The sequence below is a fragment of the Mus musculus genome, chromosome 11 (assembly GCF_000001635.26).
Source record: "Mus musculus strain C57BL/6J chromosome 11, GRCm38.p6 C57BL/6J".
Taxonomy (NCBI): Eukaryota; Metazoa; Chordata; class Mammalia; order Rodentia; family Muridae; genus Mus; species Mus musculus.
Genome location: NC_000077.6, coordinates 65,941,205 through 65,966,212, shown reverse-complemented (window position 1 = coordinate 65,966,212; position 25,008 = coordinate 65,941,205). Strand labels below are relative to the sequence as shown.

Here is a 25,008-nt window from a genome sequence, read left to right as displayed (position 1 = left end):
ATTTTTTTCAATCAAATCTTTCTCTGGAGCCAGTCATAAGAGTAGAAGGCATTGCTAATATAGGATGCATTCATTCCCATACAGGTAGCCCCTTCTGGAACAAGTCATTCCCTCACTTGATGACATTAGTAAAACAGATGAGCAAGGACCACACCTGACCATTGGGAAGGACCACCTTCATTAACTTTCTGTAGGATCTCAGCTGTAGTGTATCAGCAGCTGTAGTTGTATGAATTAAGAACCCCAGTATGTGATCTTAATTGTTCACCTCCATTGAACTGATACCTAAAAACATGACATATCTCCCCTGCCTCTTGCTGAAAAGCAGTGTTCTTCCCAGCCTCTCACTGTCATCTTGTTTTATTTCCAACTGAAATAGATAAGAAAATGGTTCCTTTCCTGAGGAATGAGTTGTCTGTCTCTTCTGAGGGATCTGTGACATTAATGATCTTGCAGGTGGACCTGGCCAGCCTCTGTCTGAAAGCTGGGGTAAAAAATCTCAGTACAGTGTTCCTTATGACTGATGCCCATGTGGCTGACGAGAGGTTCCTGGTGCTCATCAATGACCTCCTGGCATCTGGTAAGAAAGTCTTTACCCTTGGTTACCACTAACAAAGTTGGAGTCATTTAAAGGTAGAGGAGTGGTCTGACATCAGAAAAGTCAGTCAGGTCATAAAGAACATTAACACATTCCAGGATGATGTCACTGTTTCAGAGTCATTGTCTCCTTCATGGCATATAGCATTGCCCCCCATGGCAGTTGACAGTCATTCCATGAAGCGGCCCTGGCTTCTGGCCCAGAACATGCACTAACAGGTTCTGTAATGGCTTGTTTCTAAGGGAGGATCTCTGCCCTGGATTCCTCACTGTGTTGCCTCCTAGAACAACCCTGAGCCTACACTTACATCTTTCCCAATTGATCCTGTTTAAACTAACTTTATACTAGAGAATTTTCCTGCTAGCTCTTATGCCCCCAATAACAAATGTTTCCATTCTTAAATGTGATCTTTAACATTTTATCATCATATTTGATCTACAACATCACCAACCTTTTTTTAAAAATTATTATTGTATTGAGTGAGATAGGAATCCAATTCTCCTCCTATAATAACTCTATCTTAAAGCCTAATTTCTGAAAAACTAAATGAGTAAAACAAAGATTCCAAAACTTATAGATTTGGAGATGTTGGGCATGGTGCCTGCTTCACCCTGGATTTCACTTGGCGCCAATCCAGCCAGGTCACCTTCTCCAACATTGTTTGATTTTAGCCCATTGAAATTTCATTCCTCAGTGAAGTATCTTTAATTTATTTCATTTAAAAGACAACTCTGCTGATTAGAGTAATTTCTGAAGTCTCACTGAATAAAATGCAAGCCTGCTGGCCCAATCTTCCCTTCAAGGTGCTGGTTTTCCTAAAATCCTGATTTGGGCCTATGTGTTTAAGTGGGGCAGCAAGTTGGATTTGTTTGTTTTCTTCTTATAATGTTCTCCCTTTTAAATGAGCAACCTTAGGAAGGAGGATTAGAGCATATCTTCTACTTTTCACCTTCAAATAAATAATTTCAGACTGGAAAGCCACTGGATACAAGTCCAACCAAGTCCATGGAGGTTCTAAATCATTTCTCAGTAATCCTTCAGTTCCGTTGGATTGTCTGATCATTTGGTTGTTGGAATTTACAGTGGAAAAAGGAAACTATACCTTGTGATCAGAAAAATTGGGTTCTAGACAAGAGAGAGAACTCTGCCACCATGAAAGGCTGGGCCTTGGGTGTCCCTGCCAATGACTCAGTACGTGGTAGTTATCTACAAGTCAGGATGGCTGTAAAAGTACGAGTGTGTGCTACTGATTCCACCCTCCTGCAAAGGTCTGCTTCATAGAGCTAGTGACCTCATGCCTTAGGCTATGGTGTTTTCTCCTGTGCATTTTCATTTGTTAGTATTATGACATCACTGTCAAAATCAAGCCATGACAGCAATACCTCCCCCCAAAAAGACCAGAAGAAGAAAAGCCTAAATGATCAACCTCTTGTTTTCTCTTGCATTCTAGTCTCTTCATCAGTGATCCCTGCCCCCAGTGTTAGCCCTTCCTTTAATACCTGTATCCATGAGATAGCAAACTGATGCTGTTTTCTCTCCATCCGTCTCTGAATCCATATCTTTTCTATCCAGACTACCCCATTTTGTCAATGTTTGCTATGACAAATTCTGACACCTCTTAACTTATGTCCTTCCAACCCAGGCAACCCCTTGGAATAATAGTTGAGGCAGGGCCTGTCTAAACCAGGATCCCATATTAATTCCTAACTGGGAACAGTATGCAACCCAAATCCCCTTGGTATAGGGAAACAGTCTCTCTGCTGCCCCTTCTCCCATTGCTACCCTCATTGCCAGATTATGAGTTAGCAGTCCCTAATTCCTTGATGTCACATAGCAGGCTCATTCCAGAATCCTGGCCTCCACTGTTCCTTGTGAATCATATCCTCTTCACCCATATCTGAACACTCAAGTGTCTTATTGGTAATATGCCTTCACTGTTCCACACTCAAGACTAGGAGTAGCCTTGTCCTATTGAAAGATCGGTGGCTACACTCATTCCCACTATATTAACACAAGATTATAATTTTAAAGACACTAAAACTATACTATCAGTTGTTTGCTAATTTTACAGTGCCAAATAATCTAGGGACACAAAAACATAATGACTAAATATCTACTATCTAGTTTAGGATGGAAAGCTAACAAAACTAGATCCATTGCAAACTTTTATTTCAATGTCCTTCTTAGTCCTTAATGCCTCTTGGATTCTAAGTGACATTCTGTGAGATATTAGGTATGACTATAGAATAGTATGTTTTGGTAAGTTTTCATGCCATACATAGTGAGGAACATGGGCAGTCAAGTGGCAATCACAATCCCCTGATTTTTCTTCCGGGGACAAAGGAAGCAGTTTTGGCTTTGTGTGTTTGTTTGTTTGTTTGTTTGTTTGTTTGTTGTTTAACCACAGGATCTAGGTGGGGATCAAATCTGACAAGCAAGTGTAATACTGAATCAAACACTTCCCTTTCATCCCAAGCTCGAACTGACTGAACCATACCCAGGTATCAGAGTCCCACCAAAACACCCCAATTGCATATTGCTAATCCAGTTTGCAAGATGCTATAGCATTTAGCCTGTAAGTGCCTGTGGGTAGAGATGGAGAGGCCCAACTTTAGGCCCTACAAGGATGGTTTTGAGGTGTTTAAAGAGCTTCTGCCTTTATACAGATAACACAGCTTTTATCAAATCATGTATTAACATATAGCACAGAATAAATGACATGAATGTTGTCAGGAGAAATCGAAGGGTGCATCTGAAATTGGGAACTTTGCTCATAGTTTAGATGTCGCTAGATATTGCATCCGGTGATCTTCTAGGTTCTCAGGATCTTGAGGAAATCATGGGGAGCTGATGAACCTGGATGCGTTCCTAATGCCCCCAGAGCTCTGGGCATCTTGTCACTGAGGATGCTCACAAGTTCAGAGCAGCAAACCTTCTCTACAAGGCTTTTCAGGTCACCTGGACTCTGTCATAACCACTCAAGTCTGTCTCTGAAGTATAAAAATAAGCATAAACAAAGCTCTATGTAACTGTAAGGGCATGGCTGTACCTAATAAAATGATTCATGGGCGATAAAATGTTGAATTTCACATAAGTTTTGTGTGCCACTAAATATTGCTTTATTTCAAACATAAAAGATTGCCTAAAAATGTTCCATTCTCAGCTTGTAGGACACACCAAAAAGAGACAGCAAACAAACTTAGCCTGCAGGCCGTAGTTCTTATTCTCAATATGCAGCATTTTTTAGAGAAACATCAAAAGTACATCAACCTTGCATCTTTCAAATGAAGGAAAGGTAAAAAGGATGTGAACCAGTCAATTACAAATGTCTTAGATCAAGGGGAATCCATACCCTACCTGGAGGGCTATAACATACTTACACACAAGGAAGTGCAGAGGAGCGCAGAGGCCACAGAGCTGGAAACCCAGCCCACTGCTGAAACCGTGAGGGTGGCACAAGCCAACTCCATCTGTCTAATACAACACAAGCTGTGCCCTGAACCCCAACACTCCCAGCACACTAAGTACTCTTATTTTTCTAGAAGTTTTCTCTGGTTCCTTTTTTTTAATCAAGAGAGCTGAAATATATTATTTCATTTGGAAGTCCATAATTTTGACAAATGATAACACAAGGTATTTATAGGCATAACTACTTTTTTATTTTTATTTTCACTTTTGTGTACTTTTATTTTTTGTGTTTGTTTTGCCTGCACATATAACTGTGCACCACATGTGTGCCTACTACCATAGAGGCCAAAAGACATTGCCAGATGCCTTGAAAATGGAATTAGGTGGTATGAGCTATCATATCACCTGTGGCTGCTGGGAATTCAAACCCTGACCCTCTCTGAAATAGCAGCCAGTGCTCTTAACTGATGAGCCATCTATTCAGCCCCATTTTGACCTTTTAAATAATTCAGGCTATCTGGCATAAAACTTCTACCTGGGTTAGTGACATTAGCCAAGCTTCCTCCAGGTGAGGTAGTAGTTCAGGGATGTGCAGTAGGTCGGGTGATTGACAAGATCATAATTCCAGGCAGCTAGTATTGGAGACCATTGGCTAAACTACCCACTTTGGAGACCTCAAGTCCTCAGGAGAGGAGAATGAGCAGGGTGACCCTAAGAACTTTTTCCATCTCTGGCATTGCTGCAACACTAACATTAGCATGCTGGTTTGGGAGAAGAAACGAAAGCTCATAAGAGTTAAGGACCTATCAGGATCTTGTGGGTGGTTCTGGGTCCAGATAGCACTATGCTGACCTTATGGTTTGTTCCAGCAATGCACAAGGGCATCCCTGGCGCCACGATACTCCCTAAGCCTTCACACCATGACAATGGTCTTCAACTCTCCAGCTAGTCTGCTGCTTCCTTCCTCCTTTCAACTGAGTTTCGCCACTGAGCAAAAACCTCACGTCTCCCCAGTCCTCACACAAGTCTCATGTCTCCCCAGACCTCACAGAGTCTGAGTTTCATTGCAATGTGCCCCTGGCCTTCATCAGTTCCCTTCTACCCTTCTAAAGTCAGCCCTTCTACCTGAGCAGGATACAACCCAAGTTGGAATTTTTCTCTGTCTCATCTCTTCTTTCAATTTCTGCCTCATTTGCTTCCTGGCTTTCAAACGTGTCTAAACCTGTCTCTCCTTATCTAAATATAAACATTTTTTTTCCTCTGACGTGAAATTCAAACAAGTCTTAGATCCCTTAGACTAAATTATCTGAAGAATAAAATTCACAATATTCACAGTATCAGCCCCACGTTGACTATTTTCTTTACAAAATAAGTTGAACATTCAAAACCAGGGGGGGGAACACTCTTTGGATTGGAAATGATGTTGAAAGATTAAAACTTTCCCCTGTGTGTATGAGAGTTTCTTTAAGTAGGGGCTGGCTGGCTTGGTTGTCTGATTATCTGCATTTCATCTTTACCAAGAAGAGTAGTAATGCTAATTGGCCGCCCTGCTGTGGGGAGCTTTATGGTATTCCCCATATCTTTTCCTCCCACCTTTAACGAATTTCCATTTTTCTGACACTAGGTTGTCAATGAATGAGTGAAATCTCATTTTCCTTTCCCATTGCGCAAGGCACTTTGAACTATATGCAACTCAAAGTATGTATGAATGTATGTATGTATGTATTTTAATTTGGCTTTTTTTTCCTTTTTCTTTTTTCTTTTATTGGATATCTTATTCATTTACATTTCAAATGCTATCCCCTTTCCTGGTTTCCCCTCCAGAAACCCCCTATCCCATCCCACCCCCCCACCCTGGCATTCCCCTACACTGGGGCATTGAGCCTTCACGGGACCAAACAGATTAAATAAAGGGTAAAAACACTTGCGACCAATCCTGATGACCTGTTTCACTATGTGTAACCCACCCAGTTGAGAGGGAGTTCATTCCTTTAAGTTACCTTCTAACCTCCACAAGCTCTAAATCTGTTTTGATTAACTCCACCCCTCCGGTACGTGTCATGTGCTTACAGGGTTTGCTGTTGACTCTTAGATGGTTCTTAGGGCTTTATAGAGGTTCTTTCTATATTTTGGATAGTAACCTCTCCTTATTGCATGGGTGGTAAATGTCATTTTAAAGTCTATATTCATCATATCAATTTGGGTGTAACATCACAAAATTAAACTGTATTTTAAATGTCTTAGATTTCTCATTCTCTCTTTCAGGGGTTCTGTCCCACCCCAATGCCCATATTTTAGTATCTAAATTGCTCCTGTCTTCCCTTTTTGTATTTATGTTTTTAATCTACCTGGAATGTATTTTCAAACTGTAATCTAACTGCTCTGTGGTGTTGATATTGAATTATCCTAGCATCTTTACTTATTAGTCTCTCCCATGGCACGTCAGTCTTCAATATTAGATTCTGTTGTCACTCCTTTTATCTGAGTCACCTCATAAATACATCACTTTTATTATGTTAATTTACCCCAGGACCAATTTCACATTGCTTTAACAGTCTTGGCTTTACAGGGAGACTTGGCTTCTGGCAGGGTGATCAGCTCCTTCCAGCTATTCTCTGCTTTTCCAGGTCTTTCCTGGGATGTATCTGTTAGGATCAATTTTTGCCCTGTGTTTTTGTCTCTGTGACAGGTGTGGGATTCACTGTATTATGCCCATGTGCACATGTCTCTCTTTTCCTTACTAGGATTTCATTTCTTTCCTTCAACAACACTCTATCTCAGACTTCAGACCTTGTACATTTTACATTTACATTAGAAACTCTGCCTCTATTTTGATGGTTTTGTCCTTTTAATCCTTCTAAAAATATTTTATTTCATTTACTTATTTATTGTGAGACATTAAAATGTGCATGTGCCTTGCTGAAAGCAATCTACAGATTCAATGTAATCCACATCAAAATTCCAACTCTATTCTTCACCAAGTTAGAAAGGGCAATTTGCAAATTCATTGGGAATAACAAAAAACCCAGGATAGCAAAAAGTATTCTCAACAATAAAAGAACCTCTGGTGGAATCACCTTGCCTGACCTAAAGCTTTACTACAGAGCAATTGTGGTAAAAACTGCATGGTACTGGTACAGTGACAGACAGGTAGATCAATGGAATAGAATTGAAGACCCAGAAATGAATCCACACACCTATGGTCACTTGATCTTTGACAAGGGAGCTAAAACCATCCAGTGGAAAAGAGACAGCATTTTCAACAAATGGTGCTGGCACAACTGGCAGTTATCATGTAGAAGAATGTGAATTGATCCATTCTTATCTCCTTGTACAAAGCTCAAGTCTAAGTGGATCAAGGAACTCCACATAAAACCAGAGACTCTGAAGCTTATAGAGGAGAAGTGGGGGAAAAGCCTCAAAGATATGGGCACAGGAGAAATTCTCCTGAACAGAACAGCAATGCCTGTGCTGTAAGATCGAGAATTGACAAATGGGACCTCATAAAATTACAAAGCTTCTATAAGGCAAAAGACACTGTCAATAAGACAAAAAGGTCACCAACAGATTGGGAAAGGATCTTTACCAATCCTAAATCTGATAGAGGACTAATATCAAATATATACAAAGAAACCAAGAAGGTGGACTCCAGAAAATCAAATAACCCTATTTAAAAATGGGGTACAGAGCTAAACAAAGAATTCTCAACTGAGGAATATGGAATGACTGAGAAGCACCTGAAAAAATGTTCAACATCCTTAATCATCAGGGAAATGCAAATCAAAACAACCCTGAGATTTCACCTCACACTAGTCAGAATAGCTAAGATCTAAAATTCAAGTGACAGCAAATGCTGGTGAGGATGTGGAGAAAGAGGAACACTCCTCCATTGCTGGTGGGATTGCAAGCTGGTACAACCACTCTGAAAATCATTTTGGTGGTTCCTCAGAAAATTGGACATAGTACTCCCTGAGGACCCAGCAATACCTCTCCTGGGCATATACCCAGAAGATGTGCTAACTTGTAATAAGGACACATGCTCCACTATGTTCATAGCAGCCTTATTTATAATAGCCAGAAGCTGGAAAGAACCCAGATGTCCCTCAACAGAAGAATGGATGGAGAAAATGTGATACATTTACACAATGGAGTACTACTCAACTATTAAAAACAATGAATTTATGAAATTTTTAGGCAAATGGATGGATCTGGAGGATATCATCCTGAATGAGGTAACCCAATCACAAAAGAACACACATGATATGCACTCACTGATAAGTGGATAGTAGCCCAGAAATTTAAAATACCCAAGATACAATTTGAAAAATACATGAAACTCAAGAAGAAGGAAGACCAAAGTGTGGATACTTTGATCCATTACAGAAGGGGGAACAAAATACCCATGGAAGGAGTTACAGAGACAAAGTTTGGAGCAGAGCCTGAAGGAATGACCATCCAGAGACTGCCCCACTTGGGGATCCACACCATAAACAACCACCAAACCCAGACACTAGGCAGATGCCAACAAGAGCGTACTGACAGGAGCCTGATGTAGCTGTGTCTTTTGAGGCTCTGCCAGTGCCTGGCAAATACAGAAGTGGATGCTCACAGTCATCCTTTGGACGGAGTACAAGGTCCCCAATGAAGGAGCCAGAGAAATATCCAGGGAGCTGAAGGGAACTGAAGCCCCATGGAAGGAACATCAATATGAACTAACCCAGAGCTCTTTGGAGCTATACTACCAATCAAAGAAAACACATGGTGGAACTTGTGGCTCTAGCTATATTTGTAGCAGAGGATGGCCTAGTTGGTCATCAATGGGAGGAGAGGCCCTTGGTCCTGTGAAGGTTCTATGCCCCAGTATAGGGGAGTACCAGGGCAAGGATTGGTAGTGGGTGGGTTGGGGAGCAGGGGGAGGGGCTGGGGGTAGGGGATTTTTGGAGGGGAAACTGGGAAAGGGGATAACATTTGAAATGTAAATAAAGAAAATATCTAATAAAAAGAAGTGCATGTGCCACAGTGCATGTAAGGTGAGAGGGTAACATGAAGGAGTGAACTCATGAACTCTCTCCTCTTAAGACCATGTGAGTTCCAGAGATCAATCACTGATCATTAGGAGAGGCACCAAGTGCCTTTACCTGCTGAGCCATCTCACTGACCCCTGTTTTGCTTCTTAAATCTTTTAATGTAGCAAACTTTTCATCAAGTTTTCCAATATGTAAACATCTTGTCATTTCCATAAAAATCCCTATTATCTATACCAATTTATGTATTTGTTAGATTTTGAAATTTTATTCATCTGGGATTGAACATACAATATATTCCCATATAGTGCCTCAGTAAAGTATTTTATCTCATTTTAAGATCTTGCCAATGTGGTTAAAAATCAACAATTGGCATACTTTCAACACATATCTCTGTTACTATGAGTGAGTATAGAGTCTTTTCATATTTGCAAACCTCAGTTATATTAGCAAAAAAGTGAGCAGTTTTAGTCAACATTTTTGTTATTACAATGAGGGTAGGCACCTAACCATGTGTTTATTTCCTTTACTGTGGAGTCCCCTTTTCTATCCTCATTTGTGAAGCATATCTTTATATAGTAAGTAAGTAATCTGAGTTGCTGTCTGTCCTTTGTAGTTCCTGGGTCATGCTAGTGCTTTGCCATTTTTTTTTTTAAAGATGCCAAATGTGTCCATTTGGGGGCATCAAATGAGTTTTTTTAAGTTGATTAAAAGTTGCATTCAGAAAATTCTTTTTCACTCAAAGCTCTTAAGAATGTTTTTCCTCATCATTTTATCCATTTTTAATAAACAGTTAATCTATGTAAAATTAAGATGAGAATCATATACTGAGTTTTGTGAGTCTTAGTTCAGCAAATATAGTCTGCTAAATTCTTAGGTAACTCCGCCCCCCACCTCTGTTGACTTAAAGCACTATGTTTTCACATTACATTCCAGGGTCCCTTCTTGGCTTCATGTGTCCTGTAGGAAGTGACTGTTCCTCCCTCTCCTTAACCATATGCACATAGTCATATGTTACTTTTGGCCCTTTTTTTTCCCTAAGTCTTATGCATAGGTATGGTTTATATTTCCTTCAAAGAAGAAGATTCCTTAAGGGTCCAGTTTCCATAAAGGTCAATAAAATAGTAGCTGGTAAATAAATGCCTTGAAGAAAAGAAGAAATAACTAGTTGGGGTGTTACCACAAGATAACAAAAAGAAACCCTGTACCCCTTCCTTTCATGAATGCATTTGTTCCCTGTCTTGGTATGATATGGTACATGCCCACTTTCACCAGTACATGAGGTTGAACATGGTGGAAAACCAAGCGACCTATATCTTAATGCCAAATGACTCTCTTTGTGTGATTATGTCAATTAGCATGATTCAAAGCCACATGTCTGTGCCCCACTTATCCCCAGGTGAGATCCCAGATCTCTACTCTGATGAGGAAGAGGAGAACATCATAAACAATGTGAGAAATGAGGTCAAAAGCCAGGGACTCATGGACAGCAGGGAGAACTGCTGGAAATTCTTCATAGAGAGAGTCCAGCGACAACTTAAGGTACAGAAAGACTGACTGTTGGTCATGGACACTGCCAGAGGTGGCTACACGATGTGATAAATTGGACACTGCTCCTCTGGACTGTGTCAAGATGATGTGGTGATGATACAATGATCTTTTGGCTGAGCAGCACTGACAGCATACAGTTTATGAACAGGTCTTATTGATATGGCTATAAATATGGGTTGGCATGGGGAAAGTCTAACCCTGTTCAGCATGTCCCTCCCCTTCTGATATCAACTTTTTGGTCCTCTCTCCACTTCCAATATCTCAGGTGACTCTCTGTTTCTCCCCTGTGGGGAACAAGCTGAGAATTCGAAGCAGGAAGTTCCCAGCCATTGTGAACTGTACTGCTATCAACTGGTTCCATGAGTGGCCTCAGGAGGCCCTAGAGTCTGTGAGCCTCCGATTCTTGCAGAATACAAAGAACATTGAGGTGAGAGGGAACAGAGCTCCCCTGAGGGTCCACCTCACCTTAGGCATCCAGGGGTCAAGGTTAAAGTTGGAGGTTGGATAGAACCATGGAACATAACTTTCCATATGGTCAAGGGTTGGGTGATCATGTTCAATCTCATTATTTCTGGTGCTAGCCTGCGGTGAAGCAGTCAATTAGCAAGTTCATGGCCTTTGTCCACATAAGTGTCAACAAGACATCCCAGTCATACCTGACCAATGAGCAGCGATACAACTACACAACACCCAAGTCCTTTCTGGAGTTCATCAGACTGTACCAGAGCTTGCTGGAGAGAAATGGAAAAGAGCTCCAGGCCAAGGTGGAGAGGCTGGAGAACGGGCTGTTGAAACTGCACAGCACCTCGGCCCAGGTGAGCCATGTCTCTCTCATCTGCCCAGTGAAGAACAGCCCCACTGCACTGAAAGTTGAGGTCTGAAAACCTTCGGTGGTCATCTAAAGCCACCACAGCATCAGAAATAGGATCAAAAGTCAAGAGCAGATGCACATGGCTTCAGCTGCTGTCTTGTCTGCCCATGCCCACTGGGGCTGGAATCCTCTAATGGACTTTCTCCCCTTCCTCAAGGCCATCTTCTCTTTCTCCTCCATTTTTCTTTCCTTTTCATTCACTGCCCTTCTGTTATAGTCTATTTGAGTTGCTATAACAAAATAGCTGAGGTGCAATACTTTATAAAGAGCAGAAAGGTTTTTTTATTCACCATTCTGGAGGTAGAAAAGCACAGCACCACTCTATGCTAAGCTCTAGTGAAGGCTGTGTGGTAGTGGTAGGACCACACACAGATATGTGCAATGGATACAGAAGAGGGAATTGGGAAATTCTGGGCTTGCTTTTTATAACAACCCATTATCATGTAAAATGATCCTGTCCCAAAAGACAAAATCAGCATAATCCATTTGTAAGTATGGATGTCTTAGGATCTAGTTGCCTTCCGCCACACTAAGGACTGCAGTGCCATGAACATTTGGGGAACATGTCACACCCAAACCATACACCTTCCATACTCAGAGCCAAAGTAAAAAGATGATGGGAAGAAGTGGTTCAGGGTTATAACAGTGTGTGTGTGTCTGTGTGTGTGTGTGACACACACGCAGTATCTCTTAAATTGTCCTTAAAAGTGCTTATTTAAATGAATCATGTCTTATTTCATTCATTCTTACTCTATAAGTAGTTGGTTATTAAAAAGGCCATTTTCATTGTGTCCTTTCTGTATCTTTCTATTTACTCTTTCAAATAGAACTGGCTTATTTTTTCCAACCTTCTATTCCTCCCTATTCTATTCTTCCAGACTGGAAGAGCTTCAGTACCTACTTTGCCTCCACCCATGTTTACCAAAGAACACCTTTCCCTCAAGGACCCATTTCTATCTTGTTTAGCAGTAACCAAGTCAGCTGCTAAACAGGGTGATGGCATTTCGTGAATTTGCACCATTCAGGGGCCATTGTACTCACCATATAAACATGAACATCACAGGTTCCTGTAGATAGCTGCCCTATTGATAAACATCACATGTTCCTATAGGTACATGGGCCTCTTGAAGAATATTATATGTTCCTGTAGATACATGGGCCTCTTGATTAGCAACCCACATTAACAGAAGACAGCTGTCCCTACGCTTGTCTACAAACTTTGCCTTTGGAATTCTGCTTTTGGGCTTTTCACTCTGGACTTTCTTTCTTCTCCCATTTTAGTTTCTTGATTCAAAGTACAATGTATCTAAGGGACTTAAGTTCACTCAGGGGATGAAGTGAGCTCTTACAGTCTGAAAAGAAAACTCCTCTTGTACTCTTCTTCTACACTAATTCAGTAGCTGTTGCATGCTCCGTTCATCTGGCCTGGGCTGGCCCCAAGGAGCCATGAATGGCACTGGTTCCTGTGCCTGAATTGCTCATGTTCTCACCGTGGCTGTCATCCTGCTGGCCATTTACTTTGTACTGCAGGAGAGGCCTTCAAGTTAATTTCAACAATACTAGCTTTATGGATGTAATATTGCTTCTGCTTCATGTGCTTCCAATAGGAGTTTTAATGACACTGTTGCACTTTAATGCCCTAACAGCATTTTCTTGTGTCCTCCTTATCAGTACACTCAATTGCTTCTTACTTTGTCTGGTTTCTTACAAATGGGCTCATGGGATTCTTTGAACCTCTGAATCCAGCAGGTTTGGGGCGTTTTTCTCTAGTCTGCTGATGGTTTCATTCTCTGCCTTCTAGAATATACCATTTCCTTGTTTGTTCTGTGGGTTGGCATCCTTTCTTTTTCTTGGTTTTCCTCTAGGCAAATTGATATTACTTCCGTGTCTGTCATCAAGTTGCTGTGTGATGACCATCAGCCTGTCTCAGAGCTGGAAACTGGAGCACGGGAACTCCAGGCAATGCACGAGCATTTTCCCACATGTGCCTCTGTGCTGTAGAAAGGGCTTTTTTTTTTAATCATTGTCTTCTGTTTTTTGTTGGGTTGTTTTTTTTTTTTTCAGTCTCTGAATTCCCAGAGAAAAGCAGAGTATAACTACCAGTATGATGCCAGATTTTCTGATACCTTCCACTTACCCCCCACTATCTTTCTCCCCTCATCACCTCAAGGCCCTCAGAGCATTCTCCACACCTCCTCTAACACTTGTGCCATCTCCCTGCTTCCTCCTCTCTGGGAATGGCTGGTTTATTTGTACAAAGAGTAGTGACCAGAGAATGAGGAATGTGAATGATGTCTTGACCTCATGTGGCAGACACTAATATTTCTTTTGTTCAGATGTCTTTGAATAGACAATGAAGAAAGCACCAATATTCATGTTCATAGTGGAGGTAATTCTATTTAAAAAGCAAATGCCAGGTTATCCCATTAGCTAAATCTAGCTCTCTGTGTGCCTAGTGGAGAATCTTAGCCTCAGGTTCAATATCTGCTATGGCCAAGCACCAGTTCTCTCCTTCTGTATTTTCTACATCTGTGATTACCATTTCTAGCTACCGATATTACTCACACTGGAAATTTCTCACATCCAAGAATCCACAAGTTATGTGTGTTTCCTATCTATCTCAAAAATCTTTCCACTTGGCTATTTCACCAATTCATTATCAAAAAAAAAAAAAAAAAAAAAAAAAAAAAAAAAAAAAAAAAAACCCTCTTCCTGCCTGATTGTTTCTGATAGAGTGAATTCTTACTCTCTCCTCCATTCCATATTATCTTCCACTCCTATTATTTCCCATCATCCATCTCAGCCCAAATACCTGGAGCCATCCTCAACTCTGCTCATTCCTTTCTCCTTCTGTATTCACTCCCAAGACATCAAAATGCCCCGCTAGTTCAGGCTTCACAATATATTGACATTCCCCAGTCACTCCCTACACTGCCCCCAGCTCATCTGAGCTCCTGATGTCTTGACCTGGTTGAGTCATAACGCCCTCAGAACTCACGAATCTGCTTCTGGTTTTGTCCCTCTGCTGTCTGACACGAAATGAGCAGCCAAGGTGATTGGTTTCAAACACAAATCAGACCATGTCTTTTCTGCTCAAGATCTTATGGTTCCCTTCTCTTCTTCCCAGTGGCTTCATAGATCCTCTCTAGCTTCCAGAATTCATCTCCCACTAACCCATCTCTGAAGCAACTGTCAACAGCCATCCTGTCACTGAATCCTCTTCTCAGATATACTGGGACTTAGTGTCACTGTTCCCTATGCCTGGACATCTCTCTAGAATCTCCACGATACATGTCTTGGTTCCATATCACCTTCCCAATAAGTCCCACTCTGATGACTACAGAAGAGATTGCCACTTCTCTCTACTCTTGCCCCTCGTTATTCTACCCTAAGGCTTCTTTATAGTAGGCTCCCTTATCTGACGTACCCTTTAAGTTACTTAGCTGTTATATAATCAATTGTGTCTGTTGCTATTAGTTGGCTACAAACTCTGTAAGGACAGGAATTCTTGTCTGTTTGAACGCAATACCTCAAGAATGACTGGACAGAATGACACTAATTTAATAGCTGTTGCATGAATAAATCAGCGAATACACAGTGTTTGACACTGTGTTCCTGGCTATGTTCTGGGATCTTGCATATTGTTCTATTTATGATTTTCTCCCTCCATTCTGTCCAGCAGAACTCCAAAGCTGGTTCCTGTCTCTGTGCCTCACCCATGTCTGCACTGTCCGCTGATCCTGGGTGGTTTTGCTCTCCCTCCCAAAACACTTTCTAAGCTTAGGGAATTATTCATGCCCTTGTCTGTAGTTCCTTCTGGGAAGGAGCCTCTCTCTTTGGCAGTATGTGTTTGGTCCTTAAACACCCAAGATTTGCCCACAGCCCCCATGCCTTTACCTTTTCTTTGGGCATTTCCCTGAGGACAGAGCATGGTTCTGATCCATGGAGCCAGCCTTACTGTGGGAAAGAGCCTTTTCTGGGTTCCTGAGATTGCCTTAATACTCTGTTTTGGTGGAATTAAGTAAGGAGAAATGCAAAGTGTGGCTTGGATGTTTTAGTAAGAGAACAAAAGCTTTAAACCAGCCTTCTCTGATCTGTTATTCTGTTGAAGAATCCTAAAATGAACCTGAGCTCCTGGCTTTTTTGGTAGTGACTGGGGAGTGAACTCTTTCTGACTGGCAGGACCCTGCTGTCACTCCACATCACAGCTTAAGAGCTATTAAAATCCTATTCATGGTGAAGAGGTTTATTTACCTTGGGCCTGAGGTCACAGCCATATCTGCAATCAGCAAAAAACCACAACCTCACAGAAAAAAGAAGAAAAAAATAAAAAACCCACACACTTCAATTTTCTCAAATCTCCCAAGATTTAAAAAGAAACAAAAAGTTACTGGTGTGTTTGCTGGGTTGATTATGCTGCTCAATCATTTTGATTTACAATTGCATCTTTGTCCTTGCAGAAGTAACTCTGCAGCCGAACAACGGGAGATGGAAGCAGATTAACCTTCCAATTCGTGAATATAAGACTTGTTCCAAGGAGCAGCCTCTATCTGAGGTTAAAACGGGCTCTGGCTTCCATGAATACACCAAATTAAAGAACATTCTTTTTTTTACACCCTTTCCTTTTCTTCCTTTTGATCTGCCATGAAAGGGGAATTATCAGTGCGTCTAAGCCTCAGTTTTATTTTTCGATTTATGCATTTTGCATCATAAAGCTCTTGAATCTGTCTGACGTGTTCCAGGAGCTCCAGAGTCATCTGCGGTTGTTGCATGCAATACGCCGCAAGAAAATGAGAGGCAAGAGGTCAGCCTGCAGCGCAAGGTTTATGAGCCATACTGCAAACACAAACAGCTTCTTTGCTTTTCAGAATAAATAGGCCTGTCTTCCCTTTGCACTTGAAAAGGCCATTATGCTAGACCAGCCTGTCTCAAACCTAGGCTAGCAGAATCAACAGGGCCCTCAAGGCCTCACCTCAGAGTTTCTGACTCAGTGGGACTGGAGTAGGATCTAGGTGTTTGCATAGTCAATTTGTTCTTGTGATGATGACGATGATGATGATGGTGACGATGATGATGATGACGACGATGACGACAGTAATGGTGCTGGTCCTGGTGTTGATGATAATGCTGATACTGATGTTGATGCTGCTGGTGCTGGTGCTTATGCTGATGCTGACAGTGATGATGATGCTAATGCTGAATCTGATGTTGGTACCTATGATTTTGGTGTTGATGCTGATGCTGATGCTGGAGCTGATGCTGATGCTGGAGCTGATGCTGATGCTGATGCTGATGCTGATGCTGATGCTGGAGCTGATGCTGATGCTGGGGCTAGGACTGGGGCTGGGGCTGACCCAGAAAACACAGTCTCAAACCATCACTCTGCTGATCTGAAGAGACACAGAAAACTAGACCCTCTCTAGTCTACTTACAGGATGTCATTATGCCTCCCCATGGTATTTGACATCAGAGACATTCTAGGGAATCTAGCTGACTATGACCATTGGTACTCTAGTTGTCTAATCTTTACGTGGTCACCGACTTGTAATTAATTAAGGATTGTGGAAATGAGTAAAACCTACCCACGTGAAAGCTATCCAAAGCTACCAAATCAGAGCATATTAACAGCACAGGAGTCTGGCACCACAGCTGTGCCTGTCTTTAGGCAAGACCCAGGGGGAGGAGTAGGGAGGCTTTATAGTTGAGAAAGAGAATCTGACCAGATTTTGTTTACCTGGGGAAGAGAAGGCAGTCTTCCCTCAAAGTAAGCATTTTATGGGATAGGTTAGGGATTTCTTTGGTCCTCCATTGGAAGTGACATAATCCCACTATTAGTTGTCTATTGTTAATTAGGTCCCAGCCATTGAATCAGGAAGGCAACTGCCACACTGACATAGGAGTTACTATGTCTTTCTGAATTGTGGCAACAGGATATCAATCAGACATCCTACATCTCTGACTGGAAGCAGGCTGTCTTCCTGAAGTAGTCATTAGGCAGTTTTATGTGGGCTCCTTCTAAATTTGTTCTAGGAGTGGAAGGAGGCTACATGGCACTTAAAGTTATTTTTTTAATTAAAAATAGTATTTTTAGTATTTGCATGGAAAACAGTTAGTTGAGTTTCATCATGGCCTCCTCACACATTTCATTACACATTTTCCTCATGTTTCACCTTCCCCCACTGCCACTGTGCTGGGTAGTTTTGTCAACTTAACACACACTAGAGTCACCTGGTAAGAGAGCATCTCAACTGAGGAATTTCAGACAGGTCTGTGGAGCATTTTCTTAATTGCTAATTGATGGTGGAGGGTCCAGCCCACTGTGGGTGGTACTAACCCTAGGCAGGTGCTTCTGAGCTGAATAAGAAAAGTAGCCCAACATGAGCCATGAAAAGCCAGCCAGTAAACAATGTCCTCTGTGGCCTCGCCTTCAGTTCCTGTCTCAAGCTTCTGTCCTGATTTCCTTCTGAAGGACAGAAACCTGTAAGATAAAACTCTTTTCTCCCCAAGTTGCTTTTAGTCAATATTTTCTCACAGAAACAGAGAAACAAATCAAGACACCATCCCCGGCTAATCTACTTCCTCCCCCCAGTTTCTGCTCGTGAATTCATTTTATTCCTCTTTATTTTCCGTTTCCCTTAAGGTCTCTTCCTCCTCTCTCACAGTTCTTCAGTTGATAGATGCCTAAGCTGGTTTCGTTTCCTGGTTACTGTGTCTAGTACAAGCAGCAAACATGGATGCCGCCCTGTAGAGTTTTAACAAGCATAAGCGCTAATTAAGTGAAAGGCGTCCCACATGATTTGGGCATCAAGGAGAAGATGTGTGGATTTCAGAATAGTCCACCAGACCTAAGGATATCCTGTATGCCTTTTCTTTTTCCCCAGTCCAAGAGTTTAGGTTCACTTAAGAATGCAGCTTTCCATCTGTGCGTTCTTGAGTGAGCTCTCGGGTCTGTTCTACAGAATTCGTTCCAGGGAGCCGTGAGCACCCTGACTCTGATCTGCTCCTCATGGGCTCTGTGTTCTCTGATGCAGGTGGATGATCTGAAAGCGAAGCTTGCCACCCAGGAAGTGGAGCTGAGGCACAAGAATGAAGATACAGACAAGCTGATTCAGGTGGTGGGTGTGGAGACCAGCAAAGTGAGCAGAGAGAAAGCCATTGCTGACGAGGAGGAGCAGAAGGTGGCCCTGATCATGCTGGAGGTGCAGCAGAAACAGAAAGACTGTGAAGAGGACCTGGCTAAGGCCGAGCCAGCCCTGACCGCAGCGCAGGCGGCCCTCAACACTCTCAACAAGGTAGGAAGGTCCGGCAGGCTTGCCTTTCTTCCACACACCTCTCCCCTCTCCTCTCTCCCCTCTCCTCTCTCCCCTCTCCCCTCTCCCCTCCCCCCTCTCCCCTCCCCTTCTCCCCTCTCCCCTACTCCCCTCTCCCCTCTCCCCTACTCCCCTACTCCCCTACTCCCCTCTCCCCTACTCCCCTACTCCCCTCTCCCCTACTCCCCTACTCCCCTCTCCCCTACTCCCCTCTACCCTATTTTCCTAGTCCCCCTCCCCCTTCCCTCTTCCCTCACTCTGTTGTTGATTTCTAGATTACCAAAAAAAGAAATATTTTATTTGTATACCCATGACTTGTCCTCTGATTATTTCTTACTAAGAAAATTAACATCTTTGTTAAGATCTTTTGACGCGGGGGTTACAGTTCCTAAGATGTTCTGAAGCGAATATAGGAACATTTACTGTGTTACTTTGGGAGTCATCTATCTTTGCTGAGTCTCTGCCTCCTCGTTTGCTAAGAGGAAGCAATGATGATAGAAACACCCCCATTGCTATAATGACTAGGCGAGATAATGTATGAAAACTAGATAATCAATAGTAGTCACTAAGAAAAACTTTGTTTCTGTCAACATTGTTATAGCCAGGATAAGCACCTCGGCTTTCATAAAACCTGCAATGAAAATCTGCAAACTCTCTGGTTGGTTGTTCAGTTGATAGATTGGTAGATAAAAATACAGAGTATAAATCAGTAACTCAAGACGTGATGAAATCAGATGCAGAAATCACACTGGATCCCTCTGCCTCAGAAGAGGTGAGAAGTGCCTTTACTCACTGCCTGCTGCAGATAGCACAAGTCATTTCCTCCTCCTAGCTGTGTGGGATGGCCCTGATCTTCCTTCCATTTCATTTCCCAATGACATAGAAAGGGGATGACAGGGATTAGTGGGCTCTTTATTATACATAAATAGATATAGAAATAGAAATAAATAGAAAACTTAGTCAATGCTATTTTTAAAATACATTCAGGATCCAAATGCTTTAATTACCTCTCCTGTATCTGCTTGATGAACCGCACTCATGTCCTGATGCTGTGCACACCTCTAGACTCCAGTTTGCTTCACAGTGATAGGAGATTTTCTCTCCCCTTGAATACACACTGACAAATTATAAAGGTGGTTTTTATGTATATGTCTCTGTGGAGTGATTGAATTAAGCTAGTTATCCTATCAATCATCCCAATGCTTAGCAACTTTGTACTGATAAGACTTGAAATTTATTCTCTTAATGCTACACAATCGATCATATAGTCTTTAACTCTTAACTCTATTTCCTGCAGTGATAGATCCCCCAAAGCTGATGCTTTGACTTTAAGCCTTCTGTACCTACTATCCCAACCCATCAGATTTCTGGTAGCTACTGCTACAGTCTTTGCTTATATGTTTAAGTGCCATTTTAGACTCTGCACATAAATAACACCATGTGATGTTTGTCTCTGTTTGGTTTATTTCGTGTAACATAGTGGTTTTCGATTCCATCTGTCTTCTCACAAGTGACAGATTTTCATATTATCCACTTCATCTACTGAAGCCTTGAGTTTGTCCCTACTGAGGCTACTGTGAAAGGTGACGAACATGGAAGTGCCAACATTTCTTTGATATGCTGATTTTTAAAGCATCCGGATAAATACCTACAGACAGGATCACTGGATCATTTCGTGATTATGTTGAGGCTTTCCTGAGATCTCTCTGTGTTGTTTTCCATATTGTCTGTGTTAGTCTTAATTCTCATCAGAAGTATACAAAGGTTCTCCTGATCTGTGTCCTTGTTAGAGGGCACATCATCATATTTGGTGATAATCAACCCTGTAAGAAGCCTGGGTGATGAGTATTTTAACTTGTGTTTCTCTAAAGAATGCTGAGCCTCTTGAAGCTGTGAGCCATACAGGGTATTTCACCTAAAGCTATTTACATCTCTTCCCCTCTTCATGAATGAACTGCTTCCTGGCTATGGAGTTGTTTGATGTTGTGTATTTTAGTTACCAGCTCCAAATCAGTGTATGGGTTGTAGGTGTTTTCTACCAGTCTGTACATTTTTATTCTTTATTCTTTCCTTTTTCATGAAGAATTATTTTTTATTTTTATATAATCAACATCCATTTTGGGTTTTTTTTTTCCCATGTCTTAGGGATCGGATCTAAAGAGCATTGTCCAAAACAATGTTGCATAGGTTTCCCCTAGTTTAATCTCTAATGATTTTACGATTTCAGGTCTTAGTCTTGAATCTGTGATGCATTATAAGTGTGATTTTCATATGTGGTATGAGTATTCTTTTCAATCCTTTGCATTTGAAGGTCCAGTTTTCTCACACTGTTTATTGAATGAGATCGATATTCTTAGCATTTTTATCAAGAATCAACTGACCATAGACTAAGATGCTCAGTTCTAGGTATTTAATTCTATTGATCACTTTGTCTACTGCTTAAGCAGAGACCACTTTGTAGTAGACTTTGAACTCAGGCAATATGATGCTTTAGTTTTATTCTTTGGGATTTGGGTTTTTGTGAATGCATATGTACTTTAGGTTCAGATTTTTTTCTATAAAAATGGCATTTGAATTTTGAAGTGGATTACCCTAAATATGTAGAGCCCTTTGAGTCTTACAGACATTTTAACAATAGTAAGTTTTTCTAATCCAGGATCACATGATATCTTTTCCCTTATCTTAGATTGTTTTATAGTTTGCAGTGTTCTGCTCTCTTGTCCTCTTGGTTAAATTTATTCCTAAGTGTTTTGTGAGCCTATTATAAATGGGATTTGTGGTGGTTGGCCTGAGAATGGCTCTCATAGGCTCATATGCTTGAATGCCTGGTCCCCAGTTAGTGGAACTGTTTGGGAAGGATGAGACAGTGTGGCCTTGTTGGAAGATATATGTCATAGAAGATGGGCTTTGAGGTTTCAAAAGCTCATACCAGGCCTGTGAGTATGCATGTGTATCTGTGTGTGTATGCATGTATGTGTTCATGTGTGTACACATGTGTGCACATCTGCACCTATTGTTTATAGATCAGGATGTAGCACTCAACTAATTCTCCAGCATCATGCCTGCATTCTGCTACTCTCCCCACCATGCTGATAATGGACTAACCCTCTGAAACTTTAAGCAAGGCCAAATCAAATGCTTTCTTCTGTAACTTGCCTTGGTTATAGTGACTCTTCACAGCAATAGAATAGTAACTAAGACAGGATGATTCTCTTTGTTTCCGTTTTGGAACCAGCATAGTCAATGTGGAGAAATGCTGCTGGGTTTTGTGTACAATTTTTTTTGTCTCCTACAACTTAACTGTTTAAGTTCTATATATAGCATTGTATTGTCAGCAAACAGCAACAGTTTACTGTATCCTTTTTCCTACTTGCATGCTTTTTGAGTGTGTGTGTGTGTGTGTGTGTGTGTGTGTGTGTGTGTGTGTGTATTACTTTATTTTTCCTACAGAGACTTGAACTCCAGTGTTGAATAAAGTGGCAAGGTTGGGCATCATTTTCATCTTCCAGACCTTAGAGGAGATAATTTCAGTCTCCCATCATTGCACATAATGTTAGCTGTGTGTTTACCTTATGTGAAGTGTATCCTTTTTTCTTATTGAGTTGTCCTGAAGTGAATCCCTTCTATACCTAATTCATCAAGTATTTCTGTAGTAAAACACTTGAATATTGTTAAAATATTGTTACCACTTTTCTATGTCTAAGAAAATGACTTTTTTTCGTCTTTTAATCCATTTTTATTATTGAACTATCCTTGCATCCCAGGGAAAAATCCCATTTGATATTCGTGAATGGTCCTTCCAAAAGTATTGTGGAATAAAACTTGCCACCACCTTATTGAAGACTTTTTTATCTTTGTTCATCAAAGATCTTGGGCTGTTGAGCTATGGTTTTTTCCGTGAGGTCTTTTGTGGTTTTGGTGTCAAAGAAATGCTGGCTTCATAACAGAACTTGAAAGTATTTCTTCCTCTATGTTTCTGAGTTTGTTGTTGTTATTGTTGTTAGAAGAATTTACAGTGCATTTTTGATAAGTCATCTTTAAAGGTTTAATGAGATTCTTCCATGAACCCACCAGCTCTTGGGCTTGGGTATCTATTTGAAAGAGGACTTTTATACCTAATTCAATCTCCTCACTCATTATCAATCTATTCAGAATCTCTATTTCTTTTTTTTTTCCAATTTTTATTAGGTATTTTCTTCATTTACATTTCAAATGTTATCCCGAAAGTCCTTCATGGCCCATTCTTCTATGTGCAAAATGGTCAATTTCTCCTAGCTTTTCCCACATAGGGGTATGACTGTTCAGGGAAGTCTCCCATGATCCTTTATATAACTAGTCTTTTTAAACCAGGCATTTGATCCTCCATTGATTTTCCTTATGTCTAGAATACAGTCCAAAATGGTCATCCTGACTACACGACATGATAAAACTTCCCCTGTGCTGCCTCTTCTACCACACCAATTGTTATGTCTTCATTGCCGCTCTCCTCTGCCCATGCCAACCTCTCTCTGTAGCCTCATAAATCTAGCCGCAGCCAAGAGCTCTGAAAGAACCGTGCAGAATATTCATCCCCTGCTCTTCTGCTCTTCTGTCAGGTGTTTTCTCAAATTACAGTAACAAATAAAAACATCAATTTCAGAAAATTAAGGTATACATGAAAATCTATAATCCAAAGCAATGTTAATAACTATATACACACAAGTGTTAACCAGAAATTTTATATAATCATTCAGAGATGGAGGTCATTAAAGTTAAATAATCATATTCTATGCTCAAAATCACTTAATGTCTGAATAGAAAAAAAAATAGATGAATGAGCATGCTCTTTGTTGATAAGGCAACTGTGGCACTAACAGTGAAGAAAAGTGTGTGTGGTGGCCTCTAGGGGCCACAGTCAGTGTCTGTGGGCTTCCATGTGCCCTTAGCCTTCTACTTCTATAATGGTTTATAGGCTACGTACAGATAATACACAACAGAAACAAACCCTTTTCAATGACTTGACTGCTTGGAAGAGGGCAGAGCTATCTGCCTGCCATGTAGGAAATAGAAAAGAAATTAAATTAAAATTGCAAATATTATTATGACAGAGTCAGTGGTAGGAAGGGAAAGCCCACTTAGGAAAAACATTTGCAAAAGAATATGAAATCATGAGGGACATGGTGTGAGTGAACTGCAGGTATAGAAGTAGGTGGGTCTGATGCTGATGTGACAGGAGACATTGTAAAGGTGAACCCAGCATATGTAAGGTATACCTGTAAGGCATGTTTACCCTCCGCAGGTGGCAAGGGTCAAATGGCTCTTTGTTTGTTTGTTTGTTTGTTTGTTTGTTTTGATCATGTTGATGGAGTAAGATGGGTCAAGGCAGTCCATGTGTAGTTAGAGCATACACTGCTTCAGGAGCTGGAGGTCTCCTGGACATTATTCGCAAACCCTTTGATATTCTCGGGACTCTGGCACTTAAGAACCATTTCCCTGTTTGCTTCCCTATTATTCTTGATGTTAAGAATAAATCTTTAGCCGATGCATAAACAATACCTGTAAGTCAGAGCTCAGTAGTAACTCTGCATGCTCTGTCTCCATCATGGCAGTTTTATTTTGCTTTTATTACTGAGATGAAATAAATCCAGTGTAACTTTGCTGCCTTAGTTTAGGGGTGTTTTATCTTTTAATGTCATGGCCTTTTTCCCTCCACAGAGTTACCTGTAATTTTCTATTTTCCATGCATTTTACAGTGAATTTATTTTTATTATATACAAAATATGCAGTAGCACTTTTATCACTAAATAATTCAAATAGCATAGAACCTTCAGAGTCAAATATAAAACCCTTCCCATTTATAAAACTCTCCCCCAGCCACAGTTTTCCCACAGAAGGACTTCTGTAACAATCCAAGGGTGTCCACACCAGCAATTCTTTATGTAGTCACGTTTCTGGGAACGTGCATGTAGATATATTATATTTTGGCTAGGTGTGCTGCATAATAATAATCCCTGTACTTGGGGGGGGGGAGAAGCAGGAATATTGATGAAAACTTAAGGCCAGGACTACATAGAAAGTCCCAGCCCAACCATAGTTATAAAAGTATATAAATATAAATGCAATTTGATGCTACTAATTTAATTTCTCTTTTGATTGTACATATTTGAGGTATGGAACATGATGGTTTAATGTCCATAGTGAAATAATTATTCAAGAACACTTACAAAACCATTTCACATACTTGGGGAATGTGTGGCATTTGTCTTA

General features: G+C 41.0%; 1 protein-coding gene across 10 annotated transcripts in view; it reads left to right on the top strand.

Annotated features, from left to right (window-relative positions):
• The window catches only part of Dnah9 (dynein, axonemal, heavy chain 9), a 337,258-nt gene that overhangs the window by 202,369 nt on the left and 109,881 nt on the right, over nt 1-25,008 (top strand). For 7 of the 10 annotated variants that reach the window (XR_003949434.1, XM_006533213.4, XM_017314521.2 and 4 more), the window contains 5 exons: nt 457-580; nt 10,430-10,572; nt 10,847-11,008; nt 11,163-11,396; nt 18,484-18,744. Coding sequence is in view for 9 of the 10 variants with exons in the window: in XM_006533213.4 (XP_006533276.1) it covers nt 457-580; nt 10,430-10,572; nt 10,847-11,008; nt 11,163-11,396; nt 18,484-18,744 (924 nt within the window). In the remaining variant the exon portion in view is untranslated. Of the gene's footprint in view, nt 1-456; nt 581-10,429; nt 10,573-10,846; nt 11,009-11,162; nt 11,397-18,483; nt 18,745-25,008 lie in introns of those variants that run through there. The other 3 variants (XM_006533212.4, XM_017314525.2, XM_017314522.2) reach the window with 3 other exon arrangements.